The 27,264-nt window shown below is 44.9% G+C and overlaps 1 protein-coding gene across 2 annotated transcripts in view; it reads left to right on the plus strand.

The window, feature by feature from the left end:
• Nucleotides 1-27,264, plus strand: part of neto1l (neuropilin (NRP) and tolloid (TLL)-like 1, like) — a 136,481-nt gene that overhangs the window by 86,728 nt on the left and 22,489 nt on the right. For both annotated transcript variants that reach the window (XM_077244516.1, XM_077244517.1), the window contains exons 5-6: nt 7,009-7,050; nt 7,150-7,277. In XM_077244516.1, the coding sequence (XP_077100631.1) occupies nt 7,009-7,050; nt 7,150-7,277 (170 nt within the window). The remainder of the gene's footprint in view (nt 1-7,008; nt 7,051-7,149; nt 7,278-27,264) is intronic.

Consider the following 27,264-nt stretch of genomic DNA (forward strand, 5'->3'; position numbering starts at 1 on the left):
ATGGAAAATTATTTTTTTGTTTTGTTGATGTTCTAAATTTAATGTATGTATTATATGTATGAAAGACAGTGTTAGCTATCATGAATCAGTAACACTTTACAATAAGGTTTCATTAGTTAACATTAGCTAATGAACTGCACTTCTACAGCATTCAGGATTTACTAAAACATTAAAATCAAAAGTATTTGTTATCATTAGTTAATGTACTGACTTTGACATAACATGAATAAACAATTAACAGTTGTAGTATTAACTAAGATATAGCCTACAGTAACAAATGTGTTGCTCATGGTTAGTTCATGTTAGTTCATACATGAGTAATGAACAAATGAACCTTATTGTAAAGCATTACTATGAAATCAAAGATATAAGTTCCTCACAATTTAGAGTTGGACATGGACTTAAGATTTAATTAAACTAACTGTTAGACGTAGCCTATTTCCCCTTGCACTTTTATTCCTTGGATAAAAACGAATGACATTGTCACTCAGAATGCGTCTGAAATCGATTTATACTTTTATTGTAGTTAAGAATAACTCACATCCTGCAGCAACTTTTAGAGTAGCATGGTGATGGTAGGATAAATGTAATTTTCCGTATTAGCTTAAACGTTACCTGCTGCTCGTTTGAAGAGACTCGCGCGTACTGCTCCGTAGTGCGTACCAGAACCGTTAAATGCGTATGAGGCGCTGCAAAGGAAACTCTGCCTACCACTTCTTCGCCATTTTTTTTTTAAATATAATATTTTTTTGTATTATTATTGTTAGTGGCAAGGGTGTGTGTGTGTTTCATTTATTATAATATTTATAATAATAATAATTGTTATTTACAATTATCAGAAAAGGGCACAATACATTTTGAGACAAAAGGGGCAGGGGCGTGAGCGGAATACCTGAACAACACACACACACACACACACACACACACACACACACACACATACATACACACGTGTATAGATGCCAACCTGAAAGTAAAAAAAAAAAAAAATCCTGTTTTTTTGTTGTTTTTTCATTTCATAGCCATTCAATATATTTTATTATAGTTAGTTTGAGACAATTGATTTGCTGTGAATTAATATTTAATAATAAATCTATAAATGGCGATGTTTTTGTTTTATGTTTTTGTTACCCAAGTCTTTTCATTTTTTAAAGGCTGTATCTGAGATAACAAAACAATCAGGCACCTCTTACCTGCTATGCAGATGTTGAAGTGGTAACGTTGAATTACCACACAAAAGAAAGCCTATATCCTTTTTACATATTGATTGTAATTTCATGTCTCCTATCTCACATTTAGAGATATGAGTGTCTTTTCCTTCACTCTTCTTGATGATAGATGCCTTTAGATAACCTTTAGAGGGATCCTGCATATTACACGTGACTATGGCTGACTACTGATCCCATGGGGTCTGCAGGACCTTGTGTGTTAAGTGATGCCACATCCAAATCATAAATCAGTCCAGCAACCAGCTTTCTTGACCTGAAGGTCATTGTTTCATTAACTTCCTGCCACTCTGAATTTTCCATCCATATCTACCCCCACAAATACAGAAGTTGTTGCTTCTGCGATGGTCCTACCCACACACACACACACACACACACACACACACACACACACACACACACACACGCACACGCATTTACTTTATTGCTTATGCCTTATTGATTCTTGAAGTGGTAATATTCTAACTGATCTACTACAGTGTTTATAAATCTTGGCTGTTTGGAAGCAGCCACATTCTCTCTCATGTTGATTGACAGTCCATTGACCCTGGTTTACCCTCACATAGGCGTCAGATCTCTGGCAAAGGGAATTGAACGGACAGAAGGGTGTTTTCAACTTTACATCAGCCTATCCACAGGGAAGAGCATCTTTCCCTTCGGCTCATGCCGCTTACGCTGTGGGTGGGTAAACAGTGTCTTTCACGAGATTATCAGATAAAGAATAAGGAGGATGACAGACAAGTACAATCAGATAACACCCCTACACTCAAGCAGCCTTTCTTTTCCTCCCTCGCTAAAAGAAAGGATCCACATCTTCTGTGGAAACCGAAATAAAGGGTGGCAGCTACCTTTGATTAAACTGTGAGCAGGATAGTAACAGTCCGTTTCTACAACAAAACAAGGATATGGTGTATTTCCGCAGTGTTGTTCTAACTGATCGCTGTTGCAGGTAAAGTGTTTCAGAGGATTTGTCTAGGAATGCTTAGAAAGAGTGGCTAGTTTAAGTTTGAAGACACTGGCCTTCTACTGTAGCATAAGTCCAACTTGTTTATTTTGAATGGTCTAAGGCTTGTGGGAGCGCACACTATAGCTTTTTATATGTTGCAGGTAATACATAATTTGACAAAAATAAGATTTCTTCAAATGTCAATCAAAACGGGAAACAAATCCATTAAGTCTAATGAAAAAATATAATCACTACTGGAGAATAAATATGTGGTTATTAGGTGTCTTTACCTTCTATGTACTTAAAAAATGTTTTTTTTTAATTGTTAGTACAATGTTCTTATTGTGTTCATGTATTGCAGAACACTTTTGCTGCTATTGAGATGGGATACGGTGGACAGGTTTGGTGTTGTGATTAGGTTTACGTGTGGATTACGGGAAAGGGAATGGGTCAATAGTGTAATTATGGATGTAATTATAGATTTTAATTACAGCTGTAATTACATGCAGGTTTTTAAACAATATAATGTAAAAACATATATCTACACAGTAAGTGTATTGTATCAAATGATTAACTTAAATAAACTCAAAGTACATACTGTAGTAGTTAAAGGCAACTTTATCAAGTATATACCTAATTCTAGCCTCGAGACCTTCGCTTGCATTTAAAAAATAATAATAATCTAACTCCAGCAGTTTTTGTTTGTTTTTTTAAACGTTGCCAGTCACCGCCAGCATTTTTGACCATTTTCAAAACAATTTCATGGCCCCCTTTTTTTTTATTTATTTTTTTATGAATATCTAAACATGCAATATATCAAAAGAAAGAACAGAGCCTCTGCTTTTAGACAAATATTTTTTTTTCTAGCTTAATGTGTTCTTTTTTATAAACACTTGAATGTGGGTACGTTTCATTAAAAAAAAACACATTTTGAGAAAAAAATAATTTTGTCGAAGATTACATCCAGATCGGATTCAGAACGATGATTAAAACACAGAGTCCATCAACACTTGAGCAAAAAGATGACTTTCAAATCTCTAGATTTGATTCACTCATGTGTAAAACACATTTAGTTTTTGTTAAATGTTGATATGCTAAATATTAATTTAAATATGCCATTTTAGAGTAAAATTAAATGGAATGAATATGACATGACAAAATGTGGATATAGGAAGACAAACTAAACAATGACTAAAAACCTGTGCAAAAATTAACATTGTTTACAGGAGTGGATTGAATACTGTTTATATGAATGAGTAGACAATCTCTTTTTCAGTTTTTGCTAAAGATGTAAATAACACCTGTAACCATAGTCACAGTGACTAAGGTATACTCTATGATCATAAAATGAGATAACAGAAAGTCTTATCTTAATTACAGAAATGCTATTTAATAAGCGACTACAAAGAAGGCCAGAGTTCATCCATCAAATCTAAATTAACCAACAGTGGCTTCAAATTGTTAATTTTATTTTGAATAAGTACTGTATAAAGAAGCAATATTAGGGTCACACTGCAATCAAAAAAATATCCCTTTAAGGCAGTGTATTTTGCACCATAAAGCAATATTCTACTGTGTGAATATGTACAGTATATACTGTACACTGATTGAGAGCAAGAAGTCAAGTTTTGAATGTAAGTGGCAGAACCCAGTTCGTTTCCACACTGTTCTGTTCATTAATCTGCCAATTTATCTTATTTCTGCCAATGAATCTCTTTTGATATGGCGATTCTCTCTCACACACACTCGCTCTTTCTTCCAATACCCTATTTTTGTAATGTAATCTTTCTTATCATTTCTTTTCTCCTCAAGGCCTGATCTGAATCCTCAGTGTCGATGTTGAGCAGCATGTGTAAAGTGTGAAATGTTAAAAAAAGATGGGTTGCAAAGAACCTTCACGATAAATTTGCACGCTAACTACCTTGACCCCATTGACCCCAAATGAATAAAGACAATGTGGGCAACTCTGGCACGCAAAGATTAGCCAATCACAACAGAGGTCAAGGTGGTAATGCAAGTAAAGAACTGTTTTTGCTTTAAGAAACCTTGACTCACATTATAAGTGGACTTGTAATAAAAAACGAAAGTGTAGCTTAAATGTCTTGCTGCATATCCTACAGTCTCATATTGCCAGGAACCACATGTCCGTGTTCCAAAATAGAAGTGAATATGTCATAATAGTGATGGGTGTCCTCTGCGATCACACACAGTGACCCACATAAATGCTCACAGGAGGGTGAAATGAGAATGAGAGAAATAAATCAGGATTTTTCACCAGATCAATCCACAAATCAATCAGTCTCTCATATAAAGATAACTGAGGTACAATCCAATCCTCTCTTAATGGGAGCAGACTTTTCTGTGCGTTTGTATGTGTATATGTGTACATATGTGTCTTTTATAAGAGAAGTTATCTTCAATGAGATTCGCTTCTGTAAATGCCATCGTCTCTGTCCATGTATGAATATCAGAGTGAACGGTGGGATCACAGAGCGAAATATCACCCATACTAAATATAAGTCGATCTAATCACAGAGGGGTGAGAGTAATTAAACTGCCCACCTATTAGTTCTGCATAGCAAAATGCCGCTTCTGATAGACTATGCTCCTTTATGTTAGGATAAAGAGTAGGGCTGTATTGAAGCATGAGATTGTAGCTATTCATTTTGATAAAAAGCAACCCACAGAACATCTGATTCTTATTGCACAAAAAATGCAATCTTTTTAGTGAATACATTTTTTTTGAGTTATCGGTTTGTATGAGTCTGAAACAGTTTGAATAAGACTGGAATCTGAATCTAAATTAAATCAGATCTAACCAGAAAAGCTGTATTACCAGGCCTAGTATATTTTGCATTGCTTTCAGAGTTATGTCAGTAAAATAATCAGTACTTTTTACTTTGGAATCTAAACATTTCCCTTTGTCTTTACATTGTTTCTACAATGTGCATGAAGGTTACTTTGTCACGTTTTAATTATTTTTATTTAGCTCCAGCCTATTATTGATTATTGACACCCTATGAAAAGAAATTCTACCCTTAAATGCACTTAAAAACAAAACTAACAGTGATTGGTTGTTTTACATGTCAATTGGATGGTTTAAGTGGGCGGTTCTTGATCAGCATAAGTTGCAGTGAAGACCACTTTTTTTTTTTTTTTTTTTTTGGCTATATGAGACTATATTGTTGAATATAGTATAAAGTCTTGCACATTAGACATTCTTCTCTTAACCACTATTGTTAGACTGAGAGTGATATTTGCAATAAATGTGGTTCTCTGGAGACTTGAATAGGCTATGTACTTTTTTAAATTAAAGTGCATTTGAAAACAAAGAATTTCAACTAAGAGAAGAATTGAGTCCACTGGGAACTGAGGAGATTTCACTGAATGTACGGTTACATAATGATCATCCACAGCAGGTTAAAGTCTAAATTGTTCTTTAACGTTTAACTTAAGGCTATTTAAGAACAACAGGTTGGATCAATACAATTTAAATTATGGCTTTCCATTATTATGTGTTTAGACTGAAGGTTTTTTTTTTAAACGGTGCAGGGATAATAGGTACATCCTGGTGGTGGTGGGGGGAATGGAGGGGAAGGAACCATCTTGGTGGTGGTGGTGGGGAGGATGGAGGTGAATGAAGGTGTCAGACATGTGTACGTTTCGATCTTATGTACTACAAGTATTTAGATGGCGATTGGATAATGAGAAAGTAATAATCGGTGACGTGACGATTGAGTCTTCCTGGCAGAACTTACGCTAAAGCTTTCATTTCTATTGAGAAAAACTCAATAGGATTTTCCAGTTAAGATTCTTTCACGTTTTGTTAATCAAGATCATATTCACAAATAAAATGAATTTTGAAGTGGATACAGTCACCACATGCAAAAGCTATAAGTTAGGCGATGCTCAAACCATACCACAGATGCATGTCTTAAACATCACCATGATTAAGGTTCCAACAACTCTTTCAATCTTTATTTAAAATCTACAAATTGGAAAGTTTGAGTTAGAATAGTTTGCAAGAGTGTGAGTTAGTGTTGTTGTATTCGAGACCGGTCTTGGTCTCGAGACCATTATTGATCACATGGGAACCCAGACACATATTCAGACACACTCTCACCCAAGTGTTGGGGACATTAAGTTTTCAAAAGCATATAAATGCCAATTGAAAAAGAAAAAGAAACCCACTGACTGAATGTTGGTTTATGGGTTTTAGGACTGTTTCCTGCAGCACATTGCAAGACTTCACACTCCAGCTCAGTTGGCGTCGATAATGAACCTGTTAGTTTGTGGACCACCATAAAATGAAAAAAGAAGTTGTTAAATGTATTACATGGATATTGAATACTGATAAAAAGGAGTTTCATAGAAGTAGCATGTTCATTAGCTTTGGTAGAACCAATAATCGTGATTACAAACAAACAAACACTTGCCCGCACCGTTTTCTCTATAGGTGGTTTCAAAGCCCCTCCATTACAGACAGCTTGCCAAACATGTCTAGTTTTTTTTCACAAGCCTCTTTAGAGCAGTGAAAATATACTGGATATTGGATATAAGATATTGCTAAATGAGAGGTCTAATCTCTGTTTATTGAATGCTTCCTGTTCATTCCACTTGCCTTCCTTTTCTAACTGCAACTTTGCATAATTTTTGAAACGTCAACTGTGAGATTTCAAAAACTATTAAACAGTTCACATATCTTGTTGATCAATTTCAACGTACACATTTATTGTACATTAAATGGTTCAGTTGATATAACACAGCACAATATTTATGGTTATTAGTCATCTGAATTATATTTTATATCATATTTTCTTGCTTCTTTTTTTTCAGATCCTGACTTTAAAGACGTAGGAGTCCCCAAACCTCTTCCCTGTGGGTATTATTCATTCATTTATAAGCACCCTACATATGAATATATCTAATGGCTTTTCATTTTCCGTAATCTGTCTTCTTATGTCTCCTCCACTACAGTTTGTGAGTTTGAGATGGGAGGACCTGAAGGCATCATTGAATCGCAGCAGATCACCAAAGATGGCAAAGCCTTGCAGACAGAGGCAGTGGACTGCAAGTGGTACATCCGTGCCCCTCCTCGTTCCAAGGTCAGTCCCCCGTAGTCAGACCCTGTCCCAACTTCCCCTGCTCTCGTCTAATAACTCTCCAGTTGTTTCCCTGTTGTCGTTATGTTACCTAGCCTGCCACATTTCTGACATATGACAGCTTGTATCTGCCTCAAGCTGTGCAGTAACCGCCTAGCACTTCAGCATTTGGATTCCTGTTTTGCAGTCGTTTGTATTATGCGCGGCCATTGTGAAAACATCTCGGGGGGGATTTGTATGCGGTTAGGTGGAATTCTGTTGAGGATAAAAATGTGGTAGTTCTTAGGCGTATGACATACAGCAGAATGAGCACTCGCAGGGCTGTCGGTGTTTTGTTTTTTATGGCAGATGAGAATCAAAGGAAAAGTGTTCTTGTGGAAAACGTCAGGTAGTCCAGTTTATTTAGGATCAGATTTGGTTGTATAATTGGGGCACTGTTGCCAGTGGAGCAGTTTACAGCTGCCCTTGTCTGACTATGCTCTTAAAAATACAATGTCTTTAGTGGCATCCATAGAACCTTATGAACCTTATAGAATGCACAAAACGTTCTTTATAATGGAAAAGGGGTCTTTAGATTTTTAAAATGTTCTTCACAATAAAAAAGATGGTTATTTATTTGTAGAACTGTTCACTGAATGGCATGACTGTGAAAACCATTTTGGAACCATTATTTTTAAGTCAAAATCAAAATACTCATTAATGCTTTAGTTTAGCCTGTCTTTTTCCATTTTAATGTTACAGTAATAGTGAAAAAGAATGGACTGCTCTTTTTTCGCCTTTTATTGTGTTGTTTTCTGATCCACATGAAAAAAAAATTAAATGCATCCTCATTAGGATAATTTATTATTAATGAATTCTGATAATTTTGCAGTCTCATATTCTTTTATAATATTCCAAACTGCACAATTGACCGTTGTCCCAGTTAACCAGTCAAAAGTTTGGGGTTTAGAGGTCTCTTATGCTCACCAATGCTGCATTTATGTGATCAAAAATACAGTAAAAGTAGCAATACTGTGAATATTATTAAAATTTAAAATAACTGTTTTCTACATTTTTTAATATTTATATTTTTCAACAGCCATTACTCTAGTCTTCAGTGTCACATGATCCTTCAGAAATCATTTTAATTTACTGCGCAATAAGCATTTTGAATTATTATCAGTGTTCTTATTATTATAAGCAGTTGTGTGGTGTGTTCTGCTTAATATTTTTGTCACCTTTGATCAATTTAACATGTCCTTGCTGAATAAAAATATTAATTTATTATTTAAATATATTTATTTTAAAAATGTACAGCATGTATATGCCCTGCATATTACTCTGGAAAAGGAGAAAGTATTTTATCATCAATAAAACTAAACACACTTCAGCTGGAACAGATGGGTTTGAAAAAGTGGTCAAGTTACCTGTGGAACCGATCAGTAGCATGTGATATGACTAAACACAATAAATTGTCTCCATTTCCTGTATATCTTTAGATATACAGTGTTGACTGGAGAGCAAAAATGTGTATTTTGCCATGACTCGGTGATAATATTTGTGTTTAATATGATTTATTGTTTCAGAAATTGATTTCTGTTGATCTGATGTCCTTCCAGAGGCACAAATCAAAAGCATATGCCCTTGTCCGTTTCACACAGATATTCAAGCATTTTTATCATCCACCAGCACTGCTCATGGGAGACTAACAATTTCAGCGCTATGACTCATGATTGCATTTGTTTGAATCTGTACACAATGCTTATTATGAAGATTTTTTTCCTCCAGTTACTTCAGAGAGTGTTGATAAACCAGTATTTATTCAGCAGACTGTGAGCAGAGGTAGTATACAGGAGAGGATATGGACCACTCACAGAAAAATGATTGGAAGTAATCATGACGCTCAAGGAATGGAATAGAATTACCCCCTTTTAGTTAAAAAAGTCACCTTTTTTATTTGAGTCCGAATCTAGATATGAATTTGAATAAAATAGTTGTATGTACACTATCTTTCAAAGAGTTTGGTTTCAGTAAGTTTGTTTGTTTGTTTGTGTTTGTTTGTTTGTTTATGAAATCAATATTTTTATTGACAGAAGCAGGTATGTATTCAATTTATCAAAGATGACTGTAAAAACATTTATAATGTTAGTTTTTTTAAATTATGTATTTTAATTTTTTTTGTACTCATCAAAAATTCATGGGGGAAAAAATTCTGAAAAATTTTAAGCAGCAAAACTGTTTTCTACATTGATGATAATAATGAGAAATGTTTCTTGAGCAGCAAATAAGCATATTAGACTGATTTCTGAAGGAACATGTGACACTGAAGACTGGAGTAATGATGCTGAAAATACAGCTTTCCCATTTTAATCAAAGGAATTAATGAGATTTTATAATATAATAAAATAGTAAACAGTTATTTTAAATAAAAACAATGTGATCAAATAAATGCAGTTTTGGTGTGTGTGTGTGTGTGTGTGTGTGTAGAAGGTGTCTTTTCAAAACATTAAAAATCTTACCAACCCCGAAATGTTAAATGGTAGTGTATGTTTGTATAATATATAAATACTTTATGTATTTTTGCAAATATTTTAAGGTAAAATGTATTTTTAATGTATTGTATTGATGATTAATTCATGAAAGTTATTGACATTGACATTTCACATGACATTTCACAACCTTACCTAACCTTACCCTGTCATACAAAGTTCAAATGATCTGATATTTTTAGAGACTAATTGACCTTGACACGCAGTCAAGGGGTCTGCATTTTTCAAATGCTTATAATATTTCAGCAAAACTTCTTATTGTATGCCTTTTACCTAAGAACGAACTTGCCTTAAAATGACTTTTGTCCTCCTGTTCCTAACGTTTCTCGTAATGTGCATAGAAATTCACGTCATCTCCATTCAAGTGTAATATTGTCCATTTCATTGGAATCATTTTCTGTAGCAACTCTGAATCAGTGTCATGTTTGTCTGGCTCTGAAATCTCTCAGGAATGATTGTTTGGAGCACAGATGGCAGGGAAAGCGTTGTGTCTTCCTCAAGACACCAGATACTGTTCCTCAAATGCCCGTCCTCCCCACATCTCTCGCAGGCTTTTTATATATCTTATTCAATTAAGTCCACAACTGTAAAACCTCCCAAACATGTACTGTACATCTCATCTTTTGGTTTCTTATTTAATTTACTGACTGATAGGAAAAGAAAAGGGAGTGGGGTGTATTACTTACATCATCATGTGTTCGCAGCAATTCATCCACAAATGCATTTCTGGGCTGCAGCCGGTCCTCTGATTGGCCTCTCCACTCCGGTGGGAACGTCAGCAGATGCAAACTAATAAGTCAGCATAGAGGGGGATGTGAACAGCACCTCAAACACATCCACATGCCCTGAAGAGAAGGCAGTCCCCAACTGGCTAGAGTTTGGTGTCTCGATGTCAGGCAGCCCTGGCTAATTTTTTTACAGAGGAGCGGTAGGAGAATAAAGCTGAGTTATTGAGATACAATTATTCTACTAGGTAATTAGACTGTACTCAAGCATTCAAGCCTGCTTCTGAGTCTGGAGGGAGCTTGTTTCAGATGGAGGGAGTGCAGGACGTTTTAATTCATATAGTCTTTTTTTACTGAATCACAGATAATTTGTATGGATTTACTTTTCAAAGGCTACAGCTTTGCGTTTTCTCAAGAAATGTGAGTTGTGTTCTCATGCAATAGTCACAATACAATGTTGAAGCTGGCCAGACACCATTCCCAGTATATATAGTATAGAAATTATGATTTAAAAAAAAATATATATATATATATATATATTTGTATATATATACAATCAAACCACAATGTATTCAAACTCCTTCAATATTTCTCATATTGTCACAGTTTATTCACTATAGTTTAGAAAATGGTAATAAAATATGACAAGAACTCAGTTATCAAACCAGTTGATATTTCACTGGTTTTGGCCATATAGTTTTGGCCGTTAGGGGCTGTTTACACGACACCATTTTCAACTAAAAACATACAACTTTTTATGCGTTTTGGTCATTTGTTTACATGACGAAAACCGCCATTTACAATGGCGTTTTGTGTGCCTGAAAACGCAAAATTTAAAAAAACGGGTTTCAAAGTACAAGTTTTTGAAAATGGTCTCCATGTAAACTTTAAAAACGTCTCGGGTTACGACTGTAACCCTTGTTCCCCGAGAAGGGAACGAGACACTGCGTCGTCGTCGTGACGACACTATGGGGAACGCCCTTAGCGTAACGCATCTGAAGTATGAATAAAATCTGTCCAATCCTGATTGGTGCTGCGTCATGACGTAGTAGATGACGGCACAACCGGAAGATACAAAGGGACGCCGGCACACACACACATTAGCTCCTTTGCGATGAAGCAAGCGCTCTGCCCGTGATAGGTGTGGCGACGAGACGCAGTGTCTCGTTCCCTTCTCGGGGAACAAGGGTTACAGTCGTAACCCGAGACGTTCCCCTTCGAGGGAACTCGCACTGCGTCTTCGTTGTGACGACACTATGGGGAACGTAATACCCACTATGCCACACCGTAATCACGCCCGCCCTGGTGTGAAGCTGGGAGACCATGCACACTTAGGATGCGAGCACTCTGGCGCCTGGCGTCAAGGGGAGTTGCAGACTGTAAAAACGTATGAAGGTGTGCGGGGTGGCCCACCCGGCCGCCTCGCAGATCTCCTAAAGTGAGATGCCAGAAAGGAGGGCCACCGAGGAGGCCATGCTCCTGGTGGAATGCGCCCTAACGGCCATATGTGAAGGCAAAATCCGCACCTGATAAGCCGTGGCTATAGCCTGGACAATATAATTACTTATTGTCTGTTTAGATGCAGGCAGCCCTTTCTTGGGTGAACCAAAGCACACCAACAACTGGTCTGACTTCCTCCACTGAGAAGACTTCTCCAAATAAACTCTTAGGGCTCTGACTGGGCAGAGCAGGTGAAGTCTCCCCTCTTCCGCCGTCCCATGAGGTGGAGGATGGAAGGCCTGAAGAACCACTGACCGTGCCGCACTAGACGGCACCTTGGGCACATAGCCCGGCCTAGGATGTAAGATGGCCTTAACACCGCCAGGGGCAAACTCCAGGCAAGTTGGCGTTATAGCCAAGGCCTGGAGATCCCCCACTCTCCTCAGAGAGGTGATGGCAAGGAGAAAGGCCACCTTGAAGGTCAGGTTCTTTGCCTCAGCCGACTCCAGTGGTTCAAAGGGGGCCTCAGCCAACCCTTCAAGAACCACCACCAGGTCCCAAGTTGGGACTCCGGAGTGAGCCGCAGGCCTCATCCTCCAAGCCCCACGGAGGAAACGTACAACCATATGGTGCTTTCCCAAAGGCCCAGCACCTATAGGCGAGTGGAAAGCCGCGATGGCAGCCACATACACCTTAAGTGTGGACGGGGTAAGACCGGCGGAGAAACAATCTTGGAGGAACTCCAGCACTGAAGCCACTGGGCAGTTAACTGGGTCCACCTCATGCTCTCTACACCAAGTGGAAAACACATTCCACTTTAGGCTGTACAGTCTCCTGGTGGAAGGAGCCCTGGAGCTGAGTAGGGTCTCGACAACATGTGCTGACAGGCCAGCCTCTAGGTACCGATCGCCCTCAGGGGCCAGACCCAGAGGTTCCACAGCTCTGGCCGGGGGTGAAATATTGTGCCCCCTGCCTGAGACAGCAGATCCCTCCTCAGAGGGACCTGCCACGGGAGGCCGTCTAGCAGTGCTACAATGTCAGAGAACCATATCCGGGTCGGCCAGCGGGGTGCTACTAAAAGTAGGCTGATCCCTTCCCGGCGGACCCGCTCCAAGACTCCCGGGAGCAGAGCGATCGGGGGAAATGCGTACAGACACAGCCTCAGCCATGTCTGTGTCATAGCGTCCAGCCCCAGCGGAGCTGGATACCTGAGAGAGAACCACAGTGGACAGTGGGACGTCTCTTGAGACGCGAACAGATCCACTTCCACTGGGCCGAATCTCACGCACATGGCCTCCACCACCTAGGGGTGGAGTCGCCACTCCCCGGGCCTCAGCCCCTGCCTCGACAGGACGTCTGCTCCCTGATTTTGGATCCCGGGGACATACATCGCTCTGAGAGACGACAGTTTCCTCTGGGACCACAGAATGATCTGGTGTGTCAGTCGTCAATGTAATTGAGCACCCTGACGCCCTCAAGCCTCAGGGGTGCTAGAGCTGCATCCATGCATTTTGTAAAAGTGCGAGGGGAGAGAGCTAGGCCGAACGGAAGAACCCGATATTGGAACGCTTCGCCCCCGAAAGGGTCTATTATTGTGTCTATTATTGGACACAACCCCCCATCCTTCTTGGGAACTATGAAGTACCGGATGTAGAACCCGGACTCCCTGTCTGGCAGAGGAACACATTCTATGGCCTCCTTGACCAACAGGGATTGAACTTCCTGTTCCATACCCGAACCTGCTCTGGGCCGACCACAGTCCAGACCACCCCGTTGAACTTTGGGGGAGGGGAGCTAAACTGCAGCCTGTAACCCAGCTCTACAGTACGCAGGGCCCACGCAGATATATTCGGAAGGCATGACCATGCGGTGAGATAATCTACTAAGGGAACCAGCCTCTCGAGGCTGGCCTCGGGTGTTACCCAAGACTCGTTCCCGACCCCCTGAAGCGACTGGCCGGCAGGGAGCGGTCGACAACGATTTTGGGTGGGCGGACGCGTTCGCTGCCCAGCCGCAGGTCTTACTAGAGGCGGCTGGAGCGGCGTGCGTATGCGGGAAATCAGCGTGGCCCGAAGCACACTGGCCGGCGGGAACACAGCACTGATTTCCCGAGAGCTCCGGGGGGGAAGCGACCTCGATCGCTCTGCCCCGGGGGGGACAGCTCTCAGCGGTCCGGCTGCTCGAGCCTGGCTTCGGGTATCAATCGGGATTCGTTCTCGACCCCCTGAAGCGGATCTCCGGCAGGGTTCGACCGAAAACGATTCTCGATGGGCAGACGCGATTGCTGCCTGGCCGCAAGCCTGTGGGGCAGACAGAGCAGCGTGCGTTCGCTGGAAACCGATGTGTCCCAAAGCGCACTTAACGGCGGGATACAGACATCGACTTCCTGAGGGCTTCCCTGAGGGGAGTCTCTTTCGTTTTCGCTCTCGAAACCCTGAAGCGGAGGACCGGCAGGGAATAATCGAAAACCGTTCCCGATGGGCAAACACGAGCACTGCCTGGCCGCAAGCCCTTGGGGCGGCAGACAGAGCAGCGTGCGTTCGCTGCTCATCATTTTAATTCCTCAGAATTAAATGCAGTCATAAACACTGTATAAGTGAAATACGGTCTGAATGGTAGGCTGAATTAAAATATCTAACTTAATATAATATTCATTTATAATATTATCAGATAATATTCTATCATTTTAATTTCTTAAAATTAAATGCAGCCATAATACCAGACAATACTGTTTGTGTTATACGGTCTCTAATCTCTATATATTTGGCTTTCATCCCTCAAGAAGAAAGTCAACAGGTGCGAGGCTGAAATATCCGACAGCGCACGGATATACGCGTCGAGATATTTCTCAATGAACAGCTGCCAGCACCCTCAGGAGCTGACTGTGAATGCCTCGCACCCAAACAGTATTATTTCACAGATCGCGTGTGTCCCTTTCATTGCAGACCCGTACTCTACGCGCTGCCTCGGCAAACGCGAGATTCGAGTCGTTCACAATATATTTGGTTTTCATCTCTCGAGAAGAAAATCAGCGAGCGCGAGGCTGAAACACCCGAAAACGCACGGCTGTGCGCGTCGAGATGTTTCTCAATGAACACAGCCAGCACCCTCAGGAGCTGACTGTTCGTGCCTCGCACACACACAGAATCTTTATTGCAAAGCAGACCCGTAATCTACGTGCTGCCTCGGCAAGCGCGAGATCCGAGCCACTAGATTCTGTATTGTAATGCAGACCTCTAATCTACGCGCTGCCTCGACAACGCGAGATCCTAGTCACAGAATCTTTATTGCAGAGTAGACCCGTTATCAACGCGCTGCCTCAGCAAACGCGAGATCCGAGCCACTATAGATTCTATTTTGCAATGCAGCTTATTTAGGACAATTCTTATGGGACAAACAACACCAAATAGGACAGACAGTTTGACACAGAGCGCTTGCTGAAGAGCAAAAAGCTAATGTGTGTGTGTGCCGGCATCCCTTTGTATCTTCCGGTTGTGCCATCATCTACTACGTCATGACGCAGCACCAATCAGGATTGGACAGATTTCATTCATACTTCAGATGCCTTACGCTAAGGGCGTTCCCCATAGTGTCGTCACGACGACGACGCAGTGCGAGTTCCCTCGAAGGGGAACGCAAATCTCTGAAGACGATGACGTCATGCACATGTGTATTACGTGTTCAGTCTATTGTGTTTCATCGGCATCTAATGGCCTGGCAGCAGAATACAGCGTTTTTAGTCATTTTAGTGGATCCGTGTGAATGGGGATCATTTTAACAATGGGGTCGTCTGTACGTGGAAAACTCAAAGGAAAATCTTCTCCATATCGTTGTCGTGTAAATGTACGCTTAGACTGTCTCACAAATGAATTAGATCGAATAGCTGTCAGCTGTTAAATTTAAGTACACAATTAGATAATATCAATTTAGGTCAACCAATTACCAAGCAATGCTTAATTTTGTTCAGTATGTGGTGTAAAAAGGTTGCATTAGCAATTAAAGAAAAAACACTTAAGCAAAACATGGTCAGGTCAAAGTCTGAATAATTTTTTGTCCTAAATCTTATAATAATAATTTTTAACAAATAATTTTTGGGTATAATATGTCACAGTTTATTTTATTTTGCTATCCTCACTTACATAAATGAACGTCTCGGTTCCGTATGTAACCCTCGTTCCCTGAGGAGGGAATGGAGACGCTACGTCAGTGACTGAGTATTAGAAAACGAGCCAGTGGTATGAAAATACAATGGGTCTGTGGAATTTGCCGAGGGGAAGACACGTGCTCGGAGGAGACTTACCGTGGAAATACACATGTGGGGGTTGCCCAACTAGGGAACAATGCACATGGAGGCACCTAGCCAATCACGAGGGCTGACCAACCGGGCATGTACTCTGGTGACGGCATCAACAGTGCAGGAGAAACTCAGGGTCTAAGAAAAACTCATCTGTGTGAAATAGCGCATGTATCCAGTCCGTGGAGTGGAATGGCACTGCAACCGATGACACTGAGCAGGTCCTACTTACTGGCTACTGGAAGCAAGTACACAAGAGGACACTGGCTCTACACGGACATTGTAGAATCTCCCGAAAGTGTTAGATGTCGCCCAGCCTGCAGCTCTACAGATGTCTGTTAGCAACGCGCAATGCGCTTTATCTGCAGTGCAGATAAAACCACTGCGAGGTCCCAAGAGGGCATATGAGAGGGGCGGAGAGGATTTAACCTCCTGGCTCCCCTAAGGAACTTGATGACCAGATCATGCTGTCCTACCATCTTAGACTCCACAAGGTCATGGTGCGCAGAGATCGCAGCCACATGAACCTCCAGGGTGGAAGGAGACAGCCTTCGTTCCAACCCTTCTTGGAGGAAGGAGAGCACAGACCTGATAGGGCATTTTCTGGGATCTTCTTGGCGAGAAGAACACCAGGTGATGAAGAGGTTCTACTTCAGAGCATAGGCTTGTCTCATGGACAAGGCTCTAGCTGAAGTGATGGTAGCGACCACCTGAGGATGTAGGGTACTCAAACCTTCCGTGTCCCTTCCAGGACCCACACGTGCAGGTTCCAGAGATTGGAATTGCAATTGCCCCATCTCTGAGAAAGGAGGTCCTTCCTCAGAGCAATTTGCCAGGGAGGGGCTGTCGCGAGGAGCACTAGTTTGGAGAACCAAGTCCGGGTGGGCCAATGAGGCGCAACCAAGAGGACCTGCTCCTCGTGCTCCCTGATCTTGCACAGGACCTGTGCAAGAAGGCTTACTGGGGGAAACGCATACTTGCCTCCGCACGCATGACAGGGGGATTGCCACCCACCATGGTATAGAGACCATGCGAACTGGTTCACATAGCCGAGCATGATCGCTCACGCGAGCCAGCGGGACAGATTGGGAAGCTCTAGCCAGGCTCCCAAAAACTGAACCAGCGGGGTCATTGGAACTAGCGGCTTACCCACGATGGGGCAGCGATGCTGAATGACCGGCCCAGGCATGGGAGGCGTAGCGTCCCGGTGTGGGGGCATGGTCAATTTCTGCATCCTGACAGAGGAGGCCAGGGAAGGACGAGCATTCCTCGGCGGCCTGCTCTGACAGGGGTCTGGTGACAGAGGGGTATGAGAGTGGCGAGGCATAGCATCGCCCACTGCCATCCACGGCCTCTTGGGGCTCGGAGGAAGAGGAGTCAGTTCTTTCTTTAACAGTTTTAGGGTGCCGCTGACTGAAAGGCCAGCATCGGGGAAGGAGAATAAAAGCAACACACTCCCGAGGGAGGCAACACAGCCGAATCCTCTTCTCCAGAAGAATCGAGCCCACCTTGTGATGCTGTGAGCGACGTAGCATCATCCGCCAGAGCCCCGAATGAAACACTGGGTCCCCGAGAAGAGCCAGCTTCACCTGTAAGCTCCATGGCTTGCGATGTGCAGGGGTGTGTGGCCCGAGGAAAACTCGTTGATTGTCCACACCGTAACCTTCAGATTGCCCTGGCCACCAGCTAAAGTATCCCCTCTCGAGGAGGAGATAGAGAGGAGATAGATTGGGGTGTGGCAGAGGGGACTCTACCTCCACTGGGGGCATTGGGTCTCAACCGTAACACTGCGAAGGCCATGTTCCCGCAATGAGAACCTGACTCCTCCATGCTCGTGACCATCAGGCAGATGGGCCATATGCCCACATCCAGAAACACACGGGCGAAACATCTTTAAAAAGACGTGACTGTGCAGCTCTTTTAGAAAAGGAAAAACTCTTTCAGCAGTGCTGAAGCGCCCAGGGGAGAAACACGAGCCGCGTGCAAGCCACTGCACAGACCAGCATCAGGATCGTGAATCCACTGAAATGCGGCATTACACCAACACCGACTGAAGAGCGCACGATGCTTGAAGGAGGTGAAGGAGAAGCACATTCACACTTCGGCTCCTTTTATACCCACGTGGTGGGGTGGAGTTCGCGATGCAAATTCCACAGACCCATGGTATTTTCATACCATTGGCTCGTTTTCTAATACTCGAAGGTGATAGGGCTCTCTAGCGAAACTCCCATTTCGTCACTCGGAGTGACTGAATGAAAGGGAACTATTGTCTTGCTCCCACTAGTAAAAAAATATCAAAAATTATATCTGGTGTCTGAATAAATTTTGGTTTGACTGTGTGTGTGTTTATATATATATATAAATATATATATATATATATTGGTCATAAATTTATCATTTTGTTTGCTTTTTTGTCATAAAGAAACCATATGTCTGATCACTTAAAAGCACACTTTTCCTCGTTCAGCACAAGTACACATATTATTTAGTTAGTAGCACAGATGTCGGATAAGTTTTGTGTCAAACTTTTGGGGTTGAAAATATTAAAATTAAAAGCAAGCACCACTAATTAAGGTGCAATTATGAGAATACTGTGACTGATCTAAGGACCGCCCAGATCGTTTGATTAAATATTTGCTTTTTATCACATTATACATTCCTCTACCTTAGGGTTTATAAGGCACTGTTAGTGATTGGCTATTCAGTAGTCAGTGGATGCACTTTCAGCATCAGTTTCTGGATTTTGCTTGCAGCTGCCCTAAGGTTGTTAGATTATTAGGAGAGTCTATTTTAATAACCAGTCAGGTTCCCTAATGCTTCATTTACTGATCTGGGCAACTTTCTGAAATCAGTTCAGTCTAATTACTGTCTCACACATTGCTGATATTCATCCTAGTGAATTGTGACTAAAATGTGCTAACAAGCTGGCACATATGGTAGTGAGTCTCTTATCGTCTTCATGTGATTCTCTGAGGATATTGGAAACCCTCATTCTTTATGTTTCATTTGTCCAGATGTGAGTGAGTGGGGTTTATGTACAGTATGGCTATAAGTGATGATGAGAGATTTTACACTTGCAGCATTCCAGAAAGACTACGGTGTCACTAGTTCATTACTTATATTTGGTGTGAGCATATTGTGGGTGGCAAGGACAAACCAACCAATGTCACTGGCATGACACGTCGATATATAGTCCCCCTATAAAAGTGGAAAATGTGTTGAATTAAAAGCTATAACACTGAGAAGATTTACTGAGCTGTTGAGTTACACATGAGTACACCTTTACCCTGTGCTTGAACTGGGGTGCTTCATTTACTTATCGTAATGGAACACCAAGTACCCATTAAATGTAAAATCACCTCGCTTTATTCTGTAAACTCCACCTGCTGAAAGGAGAACATTCTGTACTAATATTTGGAAGGTTTGATTCGGTCAAATGTCAAATAGACTAATGTTACTTATCATGGTGAGGGTTATTTTAGCAGTGTATTTGGAATAGAGCTGTATACCTAAAATTAAAACTCTCTCATTTACTCTCCTTCATGTTGTTCCAAAACTGTTTGACTGACTTTCTGTGGAACACAAAGAGAGATTTTCAAGAATGTTGTGCTCTTTTTTCTGATGCAATTACAATGAATGGAAATGAGAGATTTAATGCTACAAAAAGGATGCAAAACCATCATAAAAGCATTTTAAATGTTAGCCGTTTGGATCTTCTGAAGACATTAGGTCAGCCCTGAGAGCTGGAAATTTAATTTTTAATTTTTAATTTTTCACTGATAGACTTTTCCTTCAGTGACCTGTTAACCATTGTGACCAAATCAGTGAGTTGAGAACAGAATCCAATTGATTTGTGAATGATTCATTCAGGCTGGTTTTGTGAACAGTCAACTGATTCATTGACAAGATCTACGTCAACAAAAAATGTCAACAAAATGTCAACAACTTGATGGATTCTTGGGTACTATCATGAACTGTGGTCACACAAAGGTATTGTATACCTTAATGTCAGGATGTAATGGAAGTAGTGACTGATCTTTTCTTTAACACACATCCAAGTGAAACAGATTATTAAAAAAGAAAAAAAATTGGGTTTCTATCCACACTGTAAAAAATGATATAATCAATAAGTTATGACAACATATGTTTTTACATTGCTTTAACTCATCAAAATAATTATGCAATTTTGCATACAATGTTATACAAGATTCAACTCAATTTATTAAGTCACTTTAATGTAATTCAAGTTGAAATAACTTGAACATCCAAGTTGATTGTACTTAAAATTTGAAGGCAGCAACATTGGTTGTTGTTGGATGAAGGCATCTGAATGTGAGCTTGCAGTCAATTGTAAGAAAGGGGCGGGGTTTAAGTGGACTAAATGATTGGATGATATTTTGATTAAAAATTACAACATTTGTAAATGTTAAACATATGCATGGGTAAATCATTCACAATTAGATCAATAATATGCATTTAGAAAACAGATATGATCATTTTCTATTTCATGCTGACTTAGTAGTAATAACATCGGAAAATGACACAAATCATATGAAACACTTTTATGAAACTATTTTGGATATTCTTCAAAAACTCACCTTTTATGTTCCACTGAAGAAAGAAAGTCATGCGGGTTTGGAAAGACATGAGGGTGAGTAAATGATGATTTTTTTTTTTTATATATATATTTAAAAATAAATGGGAGTCTGGTTGAGGAGAGGTGTGAAGTAAGCTTGATTAGGGTTAGATTGGGTGAGAGGAGAACGTCCTGGTTGCGTATGCAACCCACCGTTCCCTGAAGGAGGGAACGGAGGACGTAGTCGACGCGACTGAAATGGGATCACGCTAGGGAGCCTATCGTCTTCGAGTATTATTGAACGAGCCAATACACATTGGCGTGCGAGATTTGCATCTCACACTCCGCCCCGCAGCGCGGGTATAAATACGGAAGTGGATGCACGCACCATTTGCTTTTCGCTGAGGAGCCGAGCGTAACTCGGAGTCAGCGGTGGTCCAGCGGTAGTGGCAAGGGGACTACGTCCTCCGTTCCCTCCTTCAGGGAACGGTGGGTTGCATACGCAACCAGGACGTTCCCTTTCAGTCGATAACGTCGGACGTAGTCGACGCGACTGAAATGGGATCAACCATTGAACACGCCACTAACGCTGCCACCTTCCAGTGCCTAGACAAAAGCCTTCTGATCCTCCCGACGTTCTTGCGGAAAAGGACAGGGCTTAGGCCAGGAAGTCGCTGCTGTTCCACAAGACCCACTCAGCCAGACTTGGTAACACTGGGAAAGCGTGCCCAACATTGGAAGGAAGGGACGCTGCGGAGCCCAACCAACCCGAAAGGGGGGGGGAAATACACATATGAACTGGGCGGAGAGCCGGGCAGTATAACATATGGAATGTCACTGGGGTGGCTCCAGCCTAGAGAGGGGGGAGACACACCAATTTACAGTGACGGCAGGACTCTGCCAAGGGAAAGACACGGGCTCACCTTGGGGAGCCGTATCGTGGAAGAATACACATATGGGGTCGCCGTAGGGACCGCAACATATGGACCCAGCCTAACACAGGTTCCACACTGCATACGAGTGGTAGGCCTAACACCCGACGTTCCGCCACGTCCGACGTTGGGGGGGGTACGGAGGAGCTCAACAGGTTCCGGACAAGGGAATTCCACCGGAGCGAAATGGCGCACGTATCCGGTCCGTAAGAGGGGAATGGCGCAGCAAGCCGACACTGAACCGGGGCTCACGGTGTTACTGGCTTCTATGAGAAGAGAGCACACGGGAAGCAACCGGCTCGACACGTAGGCTATAGAATCTAGCAAACGTATTAGGTGTCGCCCAGCCCGCAGCTCTACCCCTTCCGCTGTCCTCCATAACAGACGAAGAGCTGCTCTGAGGTCCTAAAGCTTTGCGTTCTGTCCACGTACAAGCGCAGGGCGCGAACGGGGCAGAGAAAAGCCAGGGCTGGGTCTGCCTCCTCCGGGGGCAGCGCTTGCAGGTTCACCACCTGGTCCCGAAAGGGGGTGGTAGGAACCTTGGGCACATATCCAGGCCGGGGTCTCAGGATAACGTGAGAGTTAGCCGGCCCGAATTCCAGGCACGATTCGCTGACCGAAAATGCGTGCAGGTCCCCTACCCTCTTGATGGAGGCCAAAGCAAGTAGGAGAACTGTCTTTTGGGACAGAATTTTTAACTCTGCTACCTGCAAAGGCTCGAAGGGCGGTCTCTGCAGTGCGGTTAGCACCAGAGATAAGTCCCAAGAGGGTATAGAGGGGGGGCGAGGCGGATTCAACCTCCTCGCTCCCCTCAGGAACCTGACGATCAAGTCATGCTTCCCCAGGGATTTCCCGTCTACTGCATCGTGATGTGCGGCAATAGCGGCGACATACACTTTGAGGGTGGAGGGGGACAGCCGACGCTCCAAAGCCTCTTGCAGGAAAGAAAGCACGGAAATGACCGAACACCTTCGGGGGTCTTCTCCTTGAGAAGCACACCACTCAACGAACAGTTTCCACTTCAGGGAGTAAGCAAGCCTCGTAGAGGGGGCTCTCGCTGACGTGATGGTATCTACGACTGCCTGTGGTAGACTACCTAAAACCTCCGCGTCCCGTCCAGGGACCACACATGGAGTCTCCAATAGTCTGGACGCGGGTGCCATATGGTGCCCCGTCCCTGAGAGAGTAGGTCCTCTCTCAGAGGAATAGGCCAGGGAGGAGCTGTCGAGAGGGGAAAAAGTTCGGGGAACCAGGTTCGGTTGGGCCAATATGGGGCAACTAGCAAAACCTGCTCCTCTTCCTCCCTGACTTTGCACAGTAGTTGTGCAATAAGGCTCACTGGGGGAAACGCATACTTGCGGAGGCCCCGGGGCCAGCTGTGAGCCAGTGCATCCGTTTCGAGGGAATAAAACAACTGGCAATGGGACGAGTCCGGAGAGGCAAACAGATCTATCTGTGCGGCCCCGAAGTGGTCCCATATTAGCTGGACCGCCTGGGGATGGAGCCGCCATTCTCCCGAGGCCACAATCTGTCGTGAGAGCTCGTCGGCGGCACGATTGAGCAGGCCAGGGATGTGAACGGCACGAAGCGACCTCAGATGCTTCTGACCCCATAGGAGGAGGTGGCGGGCGAGTTGTGACATGCGGCGGGAACGTAGACCACCTTGGTGGTTGATGTACGCAACGGCCGCAGTGCTGTCCGTCCGGACCAGTACGTGCCTGCCGAGCAGCGTCGTCCTGAGGCGTCTCAAAGCAAGGAGTACTGCTAACAACTCGAGGCAGTTGATGTGCCAATGCAGGTGGGACCCCGTCCAGGTGCCAGCTACTGCATGCCCGTTGTACGTGGCCCCCCAGCCAGTGTTGGAGGCGTCTGTGAAGACCACAGCATGCCTGGACACTTGTTCTAGGGACACACCGGCCCGGAGAAACGAAAGGTCCGACCACGGGCTGAAGGTTTGGAGGCAGGCCGCGGTGATTCTCACAGGGAGCGTGCCTCTCCGCCACGCCCACCTCGGGACTCGGTCGCGAAGCCAGTGCTGGAGTGGTCTCATATGAAGCAGGCCGAGCGGCGTAACTGCGGCTGCGGCTGCCATATGCCCCAGGAGCCTCTGAAACTGTTTCAGAAAAACCACTGTTCTGCTCTTGATAAAATTCAGGCAGTTCAGCACCGACCGGGCGCGATCCTCTGTGAGGCGCGCCGTGTGTTGGACCGAGTCCAGCTCCAAACCGAGAAAAGAGATCCTCTGCACAGGGGCGAGTTTGCTCTTCTCCCAGTTGACCTGAAGACCCAGCTGGCTGATGTGCTGGAGCAGCAAATCCCTGTGTTCGCATAACAGCTCCCGAGACTGCGCTAGTATCAGCCAGTCGTCGAGATAGTTGAGAACGCGAACGCCCTGCTCTCTCATGGGAGCGAGGGCTGCCTCCGTAACTTTCGTAAAGACACGGGGTGACAGGGCCAGCCCGAAGGGTAAGACTTTGTACTGATACGCCTGACCCTCGAACGCGAAACGCAGGAATGGCCTGTGTCGCGGCAGGATGGAGACATGAAAGTACGCGTCCTTCAGGTCGATCGCTGCAAACCAATCCTGGGGACGGACACATTGGAAGATGCGTTTCTGCGTCAGCATTCTGAACGGGAGCTTGTGAAGGGCCCGATTCAGGACTCGCAGGTCCAGGATTGGTCGTAACCCACCCCCTTTCTTGGGTATAATGAAGTACGGGCTGTAAAAGCCGGCCTTCATATCGGCTACCGACACCGGCTCTATCGCGTCCTTCGCCAGCAGGACCGCGATCTCCGCGCGCATGACAGGAGCAGATTCGCTCGACACTGAAGTGTGGCGAATGCCACTGTACCTGGGCGGACTCCGGCGGAACTGAATCGTGTAGCCGAGCCTGATGGTACGGAGGAGCCAGCCGGACGGGTTGGAGAGCACTTTCCAGGCCTCGACGAACCGAACCAGGGGGACCAAGGGTAACACAGGCATACCCGGGGTGGGGCAGCGCGGTGGAGGGCAGGGACCCGGCTCGGAAGGCCCGTGGGCGGCCCGAAGCGGGGTCTGAGTGAGCCGTGCTGCACTTACCTGTCTCCACGGGGCAACAGAGGACGGAAGAGAAGGCGGATGACCGGGTCCTCGACCGCCTCGTGTTGCGGGCTGGCGAACAAGAGGGGGCTGGGGGGAGCAAGGCTGTTCCACAGGGTCGCAAGCCGCCAGCCTCGCCCTCTTGGGCCCCAGGGACGGAGAAATTCGCTCTTCTGACAATTGGGGTACCACTGGACTCCGGAGAACCAATGGTGGAACGGTAACCATCTGAAGAGCTAGTCCCCCCATCCCTGGGTGGCCTGTCTCAGGAACGTTTCTGACACTCGCCCCCTGGCTGGGCGGTGACTGAGACAGACCGGGCGGCCTGCCTGCTGCTGGTTCTACGCTGGGGCCTGGGTGAAGGCTGTTGCGGAGACCCCGCGGAACCGGAGGCAGCGGCAGGGGGGCGCCCTCGGCGACGAACGGGCGGAGGGACTATCTCCGGCGGCAGGGTGGAGGCAACAGCGGGCCGCCGGGATAGGGTGTGTCGGGGAGCCTCCGTCCGAACCTGGGTGGCAGAGAACTGTTGGGCGCAGCTCTCCGCCACGTCGCCGAACAACCCAACCTGGGAAATTGGGGAGTCCAGGAACCGAACCTTGTCCGCATCCGCCATCTCAACCAGGCTGAGCCAACGATGGCGTTCCTGGACCACCAAAGTGGACATCGCTAGACCGACCGCACACGCCGCGACACCCGTACCCCGGAGGGCGAGGTCAGTGGCGGTGCGGAGCTCACTCACGAGCGCCCGGTCCAAACTACCCTCGTGCATGTCCATGAGTGCTTTGGCCTGGTAGACCTGCAACAACGCCAAGGCATGCAAAGAGGAAGCGGCTTGCCCGCAAGCTCTGTAAGCTCTGACCGCCAATCCTGACGCGAACTCACAGGCCCGCGAGGGGAAACAAGGATCCCCCACCCAGGATGCAGCGGCCGTTGGACATAAAAGAGTCGCAACAGACCGCTCCACTGGAGGGACAGCCTCATAACCCTTCACCGCTCCTCCGACAAGGGTAGTGAGGGAGGAAGAACTACTCAAGTCGTTTTCAGCAGTAAAAGGTGCCGTCCACGACCAAGTAAGCTCTTCATGCACTTCGGGAAAGAAGGGCACTGGGGCGGCGGGCTGAGAACCAGCACGGCCCGCCCCGAGATACCAATCATCCAACCGAGACTGAACAGGACACGGTGGAGGGTTCCACTCGAGCCCGACAGCCTCGGCGGCCCGTTTCAGCATAGCTGATAATTCTGGATCCGGCTCGGGCAACATTGAACTCCCGGAGGGAGACAACGCAGCCGAGTCGTCATCTCCAGACATCAGCTCACCCTCCGATGCTGCCATCGACATCCTGTCCCCCAGGGGAGCCCCGAGTGGAACCGCTGGCCCACCCATTACAGATGGACCAGCAGATAACACCGGAGGCTCCAATGGTAGCAGTGGAAGGGAGGGGTGAGGAGCCCACAGGGAATGGTTACCGGGCGGGACATCCAACACTACCCTCCGGTCACCCATCCCATGCAGCACCCGGGGGTGGGGCATGGTAATGGGGACTCGCTCTCCGCGGACGAAGGCGAGTCTCGCCCTCAACACTGCGACAGTCATGTTCCCACAGTGAAAACATGAGCTGTCCACAAAAGCTGCCTCAGCGTGCTGTAAGCCCAAACACGTGATACAACAATTGTGACCATCAGAGAGAGACAGGGAACGACCGCACCCAGAAACGCACGGGCGGAATGACATCTTGAAAAAGACGCAAACGCACCCGTGTTGCTCTTTTAGGAAGTGAAAACCTCTCACCAGTGCCGGAGCACACAGGGGAATGACCGCGGCAACACTGACACAGGAATGGTGCACCCTGTGCCAGTGAAGCACTCACTTTCTCGCCCTCAACCGACCGTCAGACAAACAAACACAAACAGAAATTTGGTTGCTGTGAAAACAGCAGTTGAGAGCTTGAAGCTCGCGATCACCGCTGCACTCGCGCTGTAACCACCGACACCAGGAGAGACTTCCCAAAGAAGCGCCGACACACTCGCTCGTTGTACAACAACACTCTTCAGATCCAGACATGAAGCTCGGCTCCGAAGCGAAAGGCAAATGGTGCGTGCATCCACTTCCGTATTTATACCCGCGCTGCGGGGCGGAGTGTGAGATGCAAATCTCGCACGCCAATGTGTATTGGCTCGTTCAATAATACTCGAAGACGATAGGCTCCCTAGCGTGATCCCATTTCAGTCGCGTCGACTACGTCCGACGTTATCGACTGAAAGGGAACAGATGGTTTGCTCTAACACCTCCCTGGTTTTTAGAGAGCCCACAGGAGCTGGCATGAGTAGATGTGCAGGTTATTGCTGTTCTTCGAGCTCATCATTGCAACTTTTTGAAACCTCTCAATTTTTTGTTCAAGTTGAATTTCAAACGTAA

This window comes from Siphateles boraxobius, unplaced genomic scaffold, assembly GCF_051911475.1.
Source record: "Siphateles boraxobius isolate OS27281-9 unplaced genomic scaffold, OSU_SipBor_1 26, whole genome shotgun sequence".
NCBI lineage: Eukaryota > Metazoa > Chordata > Actinopteri > Cypriniformes > Leuciscidae > Siphateles > Siphateles boraxobius.